The 9,697-nt window shown below is 32.8% G+C and overlaps 1 protein-coding gene across 1 annotated transcript; it reads left to right on the top strand.

The window, feature by feature from the left end:
• Positions 1 to 7,530: 7,530 nt before the first annotated feature.
• On the top strand, positions 7,531 to 9,331 carry LOC106749972 (leucyl-cystinyl aminopeptidase-like; the record flags this gene model as incomplete). The annotated part of the gene is made up of 4 exons (XM_014629969.1): positions 7,531 to 7,859; positions 8,195 to 8,372; positions 8,433 to 8,537; positions 9,193 to 9,331. Coding segments are annotated over exons 1-4 (751 nt in total), but the record flags the coding sequence as incomplete, so codon positions are not given.
• Between the last annotated feature and the right edge of the window lie 366 nt (positions 9,332 to 9,697).

Raw genomic sequence — 9,697 nt, 5'->3', positions numbered from 1 at the left:
TTTCTTTCAATACAATTCTTACAATAATTTAAAAAATATTCCAAGCAAAAAATATTCTTAAATAATCTTAAATAAGCGAGAGGAAAATATCGTAACGTGAAGCTTGATTAGCGATAAGAGAGTAATTGTCTAGTAAACGAAAGATCCCAATTTGAATGCCGGCCAAATCTACTTCACTTCAATATTTCTCGTTCTCTTACTAAGATGTGATATCACAAATATGAACAAACATTCCTGATATTTATCATTTTATACACTAGGAGAAAGTACTACATTCAAATTTGGATGAATAACTTTTCTCAGTGAAATAAAATTTTCTTATATCAAGATATTTTTTCTCCCAATATACACANTCTTACACACAGCTACCACATGCATACACATATATTCTCTCTCTCTCTCTCTCTCTCTTTCTCTCTCTCTCTCTCTCTCTTTCTTTCCCTCCCTCCCTCCCTCCCTCCCTCCCTGTCTCTCTTTCTCTCCCTCTCGACAATTTTAGAGTGATAATGTAATTTTTCATATAACGAAAATGTGAAACTTTTCATTTTCTTCTGCTCGTAGGGAAATATCTTAATTAATATTACATAATCTTTATCCTGAAGTAACCAATTGGGATAATGGTTATGGATATGGATAAGTTATTGTAGCCGATATAATAGCTGTGTTTAAATGTACTATTTCCATTTGTTCTGTGATCAAAAATTATTATGTACAACTTTATCCATTAAACTAACTTTCTCATGACGACTAACTCCGAGTGATGCACATAATGACTGTGTTCTTTTCGAGCGGCTGTGGGCGGCCCAGTGGGCTAGTCAAGGATTAAAGAAAAATGCGCTGCAGGTCAAAAGATGATGATAATACAGTCGAGAATTCGCACTGCGAATGGACACGTCGGCGTATATTCGTCGGAAATCTGCAATTTTTTCGTTGGATTTTTATTACCACGATGAAAAGTGTGGTGGCTTAAAATCTGTCGGAAACAAAGTTGACAGGAAAAGTGAAGTGAAGTTCCGATAAGTGAAGAAAACCATGGAAAATCCCGGCTTTCTCAGGAGTAGATGGCTTAACTTTAGACAATTACTCAACACGCTCCGTTTTGATCACATTTTATATCAAATTGAAAATTTACAAGTACGTAGTATTTGATTAAATATAATAGAAGCTAGTTTTTTATGATAGTTTTTTTTTTGATGATGTATATTATAACTAAGTCAAGCACGTAAACGTTCGAGGAACGTTCGCTTTACGTTCACTTGGTTTGGTTATATTCAAATAAAGTGGGAACGTTCAAAGAATATACGTTTTGGAACCTTTAATATATATCCTACGTAGCAAGTGTCGCAGTATCACAATTATGCTGCTCTGTTACAATTCCATTTTTTAATTAAAATATATACATCTTGAAGTTTGATTATGTTTATTTATAACAAATTATTTAAAAAATATATTAATTGCTAAAAGATATTAATATATTAATATCTTCATCTTCAAGATGTATATATTTTAATTATAAAATGAAATGGAATTGTAACAGAGCAGCATAATTGTGATACTGCAACACTTTTGCTACTGTTACGTCCTGGGTTCCTCGGGAACTACGAATTTTTTTTCTTATATATATAATTGGGAGGCAGACGGACGTCGGGCAAGCATTATCGTGAAAGGGATAAGATTACGATGGCTCGCCATATGACGCGCCGTGGGTTTTCCAATGTATCTGTCATCTCATCCGCCCTCACGTGCTTGTACGACCTATTTTAAATTCACTAAACCATTGATAAACTGTTGTTCTCGAAGGAGCAGATGTGGGATAACATTTCTTCAACCATTTCATTGAATGTTGAGTAGATTTTCCCATCAAAAAACAATGTTTGATCAATATGCGATATTCCTGTTTTTCCATTTTTTTTACGAAGGCGAAGGTAGCGACATTTAAACGACTGTAGCTTGTAAACGAATGAACGAAATGTCATGAAACTTCATACATAAACTAGTGACAGATGAACCTCTCGAAATAAATCATGTTCATTTTCTAGTGGCGCCACCTACTGAAAAATCTCAGGACTTTTCAGCCCATGTAGTAGGTTTCATAGTTTCTAATTTTAATATGTAATTCGCGGGTAAAATGTGTCTCCAATATTAGGCATATATCTATCTTTTGCATTTGCACAAATTGCTCTATATATTATAAATTGCTAATATTATAAATTGCTCTATAAATTGCTCTTATTCGTCCTTGGATTCCGTTGGCATTCCAAGTAGCTATTCTCAGGCTCATTTTCGCTCTTCGCGTTGTTATTCAGATCGAGTTCGAATCTACTAATTTTATCAAAAAGTTGCTTGTTAAACTTATTAACTTTTTCTATTCTTAACTGTTCGATTAATTTTTTCAATATAAGATTAACTTTTTCTTCAATTGTTGTTTGCTTCTTCTCTCTAGCAGCCTCAGCATATAGTTTATGTAGCGAATTTTGTGAGATAGTAGTCTCTTTTTTATCTTGTACACTCTTTTGTTGTGTTCGTTGCTTTGGTTTCATTAGAGTATCCTTCCTCTTCTGTAGTACTTTTGCAATCTCATATCCTCTATAATTGGCCGGGTGATCTCTATTGCAATTTATGCATCTCGGCGTTGTGTTTTTATTAATTTGGTGTAATGTTTACCCGCACATTTCACGCATCTTGATTCTTTCTGACAGTACTTTTGGGTATAATTGTATTCTTGACACCTTTGTATTGTGATATCAATCGCGTTTGCGTAGCGGTCACAACAATGTTTAATATATTTTTGATAGCATAAATTTTTTCTATATTTTCCTCATTATCAAAAGTTATCATAAAGAATGGTAATCCTCGTTTCACAATTTCAATTTTCCCAATTTCCAGGGTTCTCGTTTCTCGTTTAAATAGATTTACTACGTCTATCACGTTGAGTCTCTTGTTTCTGAGATCTTCAATTATATCTTCTTTACTACATGTTGGATGTAACTTCCTAGCTATTATCTTGATGGGTCTTTCATGTTTATCCTCGTATGTGTGCCATTGAATTTAATCAATTCGGCTGCTAGCGCCCTGTATGAGTCTCTATCTGGCGTGTCTATTTTTCACGTATCATTATTAAGTGCGGCTATTTTGCATTCTTTCGATATCGCTCTCTTAATGATCTCATGTAGTTTGGTATATTCTTTCATCCCTGCTATATTCATTTACCAATTTTTGTCGTTCTACCTGTTGGAGTTTGTCATTTTCAGTTACATTGGTTTTCTGATTGCTTTTGTTTCTAGTCCTTACTTCTGTAGGTGATGTATACGGTGATGAGCTCGCCTACCGCTTCTTTCTTGGGTTTCTTTTTTTTAGTATCCATTCTGTTTCCCTTCGTAATTCCTCTTCATCTGTTTTATACTTAATATTTATTTGTAGCTCATTAGTACACTGACATTTCTTAGCTCATTAGTACATTTACATTTCTTAGGTTTCATTTCTCTCATTTATTGTTCTATTATTTGTTCTATTTTCATGATTAGTTTTTGTTTTTCATTGATTGCCGTTAATAAGGCCTTATACAGAAATTGTTCCTTTTCAGTCTGAAGATCTTTCATATTCAACTCCATTATACTGTTTTGATCTTTATAAAGCAATAGTCCCCCCCCCCCCTTCAGAATCTGTGGGGTCTGCCTCCAAGGAGGGTGGATTTACCGAAGAACTCGCGCTGCCATCTGGAGTAATCCTTTCCGTAGTAGTTTTGTTCATTGCCTTATTTGCTAGTTTTGGTTCAACCCAGGGATTTTATTTCTCCGGTACCCTCCGGCATACCGGCGAGTATTCCCCAATCCACTACCTGGGGAGGCGCCCGATGGGGGACCAGCAATCCTACACGGGATAGAAGCTAGCGAGAAACTATTATTTACTGAAATGCCTACCCAACAAACACGATGATGTAATATAATCACGTCTGTGACATCATTAGTAGATCGTTAGTACATCACTTAATCCTCTTAATATGTCATCGTATTTGCTGTAGTTTCCAGACATACATAATAACACCGTATATTTTTGTATGAGAAAAAGTGAGCTTAGCAAAATTGAGAGGGAGGCAAAATATCCTTGGATATTTTAGGATGTCTTTTGTTTTACATGCATTTTGCACTTTGACCTATGCAGACAAAGAATAAAAACTTGCCTAATATTTTATCTCTCTTACTATTCTCTATCAAGACTTGCATGCTGAATTTATTATACATGTCTGTGGTAGATTCCAAGATATTCAAATTTTAATTATCTGGTTTGATTAACGATTTCTATGGAAAGGTTACATTTTAACTTTATAAAATTTTTTCTTTGCGTAGAAGTTTTTGTCTATCTTTATAAATTTAATTTTAGTATATGGTAGACTCATCAGTGTAGAAAAACAGAAAATTTGTACGTTATGTCAGTTCTGACACAATAACAACAAAAGAATTAAGTTAGATTTTACTAAAAACATGTTAACAAGATAAATGTGTTGATTTAATATTATACTGGTGTACTTTCTAATATTATACTGGTGTACTTTCTAATACATTTCCCATGTTAGAATAACGCAAATTTTCAATAGACCTTTATAATACAAAATTTTTTACTATGTTACCTGTGACTGAAGTAAACTTTTAGAACTTTGATAGATCCAAAAGAATGTAACAATCAAAAGAAATAATTATTAAAGTAGTTGATTCGTGACAATATTGTTAGAGAGGTAATGGTTGTTACTATTTATTAAGTCTTCTTGTTTTTCATAAAAATTGTAAGAATGGTCTAAAATTAAAAACGTGATATTAGGAGCGATTTTCCTTTTACCTATGATACATGTAAATAATGTTAACTTTGACTTCAATTATCTCAGCTTCAGTATCAATCTTTTTCTACTTTTACATATACATAGATCGTGTTTCAATTAATGTTAATGTTGCTGTTAAAGCTGTTAAAGTTTGAAAAGATTCCTAAAGAAATTAATTTACGGAAATTTACATTACGGAAAATTAATTCACCACCTTCCGCTTAATGTACATTGTACACTGTCAATTATGTACCGCCAAAATTTAAAGTACACGTTAAAATAAAAACCCTACGTAATTAGGGACATTTCAAGATTAGTATCTCAAATTTGTAGATATTACGTGATAATAGCTCGAAATGTCCCTTATAATTACGTAGGGTTTTTGTTTCAACGTGTACCTCCCACTTGGATAATACATGATATCAATATAAGTACCGTGAAGACTTGAGACGCTTACAGTATCATACGTGTGTTTGTGTATTGTCTATTGTTCTTCTTCATCGAAGGGAAAAATATTCTTATAGATGTCAGAAACGATATATAGCTTTGTGATATTCGCCGTTGTGATGGCGGCATATACCATCGAGTTCTCGAAAGTCCATTCGGGAAATTACTCGCTTGACTCGCTTGATTACCGTTTACCGTTCGACATAAAACCCCAACATTATGATATTGAGCTGACACTGAGGAATGACAAATTCGTCGGGAAGAGCAGTATATTCATCGAGGTGATTCGTCAAACCACGAACATTATTTTTCACGCTCACAACATGACCATAAACTTCAGCACGGTAAAGCTTCTGAAGCACGAACGAAGCGATAATGGTCTATATACGAACGTACGATGGGAGAATATTAGCTATTACGACCAGTCGCAAATATTTGCTCTCAAATTCTATGAAAAACTGTCCCCTGGGAATTACACGCTAAGCATGAAATTTGAGGCCGCTTCACACATCAATCAAGGCCTCGTGTTGAACAATGAGGCTAACTCGGGGTTCGACAGCAAGTGAGTAACAAATTAAATACGAAAAGAATCAGTCGTTTATCGAGCACGATATACCGAGAGATTAGTGTGACGTTAGTAAATTCCAATGTCCATTGAACTGATAAGCCTGCACGGAAAAAATTATTTTGCTGGCGCAGCAAATTATCTAGCTACTGCCGGCAGTAAAAAAATTTGTTACCCGGAAAAAATAATCTTGCTATTTTAGCAAAACGTTTGATTGGCATGACCAAATTATTTTGCTGTCCCTATATCCAGCAAATAGTAATTAATATTCTTAACAAATTCTTTTGTAACATGTTTTTAGTAAAATCTAACTTAATTCTTTTGCTACCCCAACGAATCTTTTTGCTGTTCAAACAAATCTTTTTTTACTGTCCGTATAATAACTGACAAAATTTTCTGTGCCAACAAAATATTTTTTCCGTCTGGTAATTATATGTGAGCGACATTCCCTGTTCATTCCTAATTATTGTTGTATGCATAATTTTATCTTTCATGCGATACAAAAGAACTGAACGATCATTAACGCACCGGGTCAAGATCGACGTTTTCTGACAAAGAAGTTTCTCAGGTATAAAAAATACAGACCGACAAATTCCCAAAGAATTACTATGCGTGTTAAGAATGTTAAGGTAGCTGTTTCGTAGAATTTACCCTGGATTTGCAGTGGATTTTCAAAGGGCCCTTAAGTTGTTTATAAGTTTATTATTTATTGAAAAATATACTTTTCTGTAATTTCATTTAAATATCTAAATATTAATTTATATGTATAAATGTTAATCTATGAATGTTAATTTTGAACTAAATTAAGAAAAACATACACACAATATTATAAACACGAATATATTATTTATATTTTTACATTTCTTATTAATGCTTTATTCTATCTCAGTTGAGCTAATAGAGGCGCATACATAATAGAAAATGATATATAAATATTTAACTATATGTATATATACATATATCGTAGGTATTACTGTAAATTGTAAATTTTCCATGGTTATATTTTCAAAACAATATGGTCAACAATTCTGAAATTTTTGTATATTTCTATATTAATCCTTGATATCATAATAGTTTTTCATTAAAATGCTAAATATGATGTAAAAAAAAGATAGAAATTGAGGTTAAAAATAAAGTATTAGTCTCAAGGAATGTATATAAAAAACGTCATTTTTAATTATGAATATCTCAGCTTCCAAATGGTTAATCTACTTATAATTGCGTCAATAATTAGGTCATATTTAAATGTATTTATAGTATAAGATTCGACGAATCTTTAAAAACTCTTATTATAATTAGCTTAAATAAGAGTCTGGTATATCTATCAAAAAATACTGACAGAATATATTGAGAAATTTCAATTAAAAAATAACGTAATTAAAATCACTGGAATCTCACATATCGCGGAAACGACATGAAATTAATAAATAACAATGCAATTACAACGGTGCTTCTATTATTTTTTATTAGTTAATAATATTTTGCCATTTATTATTATTATCGTCTTATTTAAATCTAATCTCTTTTATTATTATTATTATTCTATTATTTTATTTTTTGTTAAATTTTGGTTAGGTTAATGTACATAACGAAATTCGAACGGATCGGAGCTCGACGCATGTTTCCATGCTGGGACGAGCCAACGTTCAAGGCCACTTTCAACATCTCGATCGTGCATTTGTATACAGTCAAGGTCTTCTCGAACATGCCGCCCAAGGAGAGAAAACAAATATCGGAACAGGCAATGGTACTGACCAACTTTGAATGTACACCTGTGATGTCCACCTACCTCGTGACGATCGCGATTACCGGATTATTCCCTAGCTATTCAACACAAAAGGACAACATCAAAATAACGTGGTTCAAAAGGCATGAGGAGGAGCAAGTAGATGTTATTTTACGAACTACTATATTCGCTGATAGATTTTTAAAAAAATACACGGACAACTTGTGGCAAAATTTGAAAATTCATGTTGTTACACATCCGAATTTCCCGAGTAATGCCGTGGGAGCTTGGGGATTCATAGTTTTCAGGTAATGCACGTTCACCCGAACACGAGAAAAGATTCTCTCAGCGCTTATGTAGAAATTCGTCGTTTTTGTTGCGAGTTGTCGGTTATATATGAATATTAACAAAGAATTGCAAAAGTTATTTAGCAACGAAATCAGCTTCAATATATAGAATTTTTGACACATCGAATTCTATATAATTTCGCATTATTTTATTTTACTTTTCTTTCTTCATTCATTCATTTTATTTCTTTATTTATTAATTTATTTTACATAAATTAATTTTAATACCTGCCGTTAACTTAAATGCGTGAGAGAACTTTCGACGTGAATGTTTTAATTGAAAATTTCACTTTTAGAGACTTCCTTTATCAACCGACTATTCATTTTCCCGGTCGTAAAATCGAAATATGGAAGGAAATATCAAGCCAATTGACACGACAGTGCATTGAGAGTCTCGTTAGCCCAATAAAGTGGTCTCACCAGTGGTTAAACCATGCATTTGCAACATACCTCAGTTATAAAATCGCTGGAAAGGTGAATAATTTTCCTTAGATACATCTCTAATTAGCCTTAGTGGCATGCGATTTTGTTCAGATAATAAAAAGAGACACTTGCAGACGTAGTGCAGATTCATTAGATTTGACGAATCCATTATATGCTAATAAATTACAAGGGAACGATGATCATTTAATTGTTGTAGTAATTTTATGGAGCTTAAAGCGTAGAGTAGAAATTAAGCTGTTTCGTATATCACATAAAAATATCTAAAATTATACATGATCAAAGTTTCGAGCGATCTTCGAGCGAAAATTAAAAAAAAAATTACATTTTATTAAAAAGGTGACCAGTCCGCGCATTCTCAGTAACGTAAAAATTAGACAAAAGTTATTAGAAGAGAATCTTTACGATTGTTCGCGAAAATTGGAAAATACATACAACATTAATAAAACCGGTGCTTTATTCTCGATGGCCGAATACTTCTTAACTTCTTAGTGGATTAGGGAGATTATTTTTTAATACAACGCTTAAATGAAAAAAAAATCTTTTTTTCAAGTTTAATCTTAGTAAAAAATATGCAGAAATAATAAAATTGTGAAAAATGTGTAAAATATTTACACAAATGAACAAAAAAAAACAAAAAAGATTGCACGCGTACAAACATTCACGTAAAATTAAAATTTCTGCCGAGTGCTTCGGTTTCAATTCTCGCTCGAAGATTACTCCAAACTTCAGCCACGTAAAATTATTAATGTACTGTAAGATGTGTTGATATCTAAATTTCGTTTTTAGCAACAGCATAATACGGATTGCTAGTTTACTTTTGAATTTTTTATCCTCTAACATTTAATTTCAGGAATATGGAAAGGATGTCATGATGCAACTTTTTGTAGTGCAGGTCTTACAGCCTGCATTACATAACGATGATGAATTAAATGTGCCACCTGTCAAACACAAACATGACCCTTTTTATTCTTCTCTCATACATAAGAAAGGTGAGAGCGCGTATAGATCGCAATCTATACTATATAATCATAAGTATGCTCATTGATTAAAGATTAACATGTTGGCTAAAGTCTATTAAATATAAATGGACAATCTTTCACACATTGCCGGATGCGAATAACATAAAACACACCATATTTTAATAGCTGAACAATTTGTGTTTACAATTTATTTTTCTTAAATACATTAACCTCTTGCCATACTTTGACGAGTCTGACTCGTGATGAGAATTTTGGGCCATACCTGAATATCATGAGTCAGGCTCGTGGTCTAATTTCATGTCAAACGTGAATATCACGAGTCTGACTCGACATTTCGAACCAAACATAAATATCACGAGTCGAACTCGTGGTCTT

This window comes from Dinoponera quadriceps, unplaced genomic scaffold (genome assembly GCF_001313825.1).
Source record: "Dinoponera quadriceps isolate SergipeBrazil2010 unplaced genomic scaffold, ASM131382v1 scaffold4798, whole genome shotgun sequence".
Taxonomy (NCBI): Eukaryota; Metazoa; Arthropoda; class Insecta; order Hymenoptera; family Formicidae; genus Dinoponera; species Dinoponera quadriceps.
Note: the sequence above shows the minus strand (reverse complement) of the source record. Positions and strands in the feature narration are given on the sequence as shown.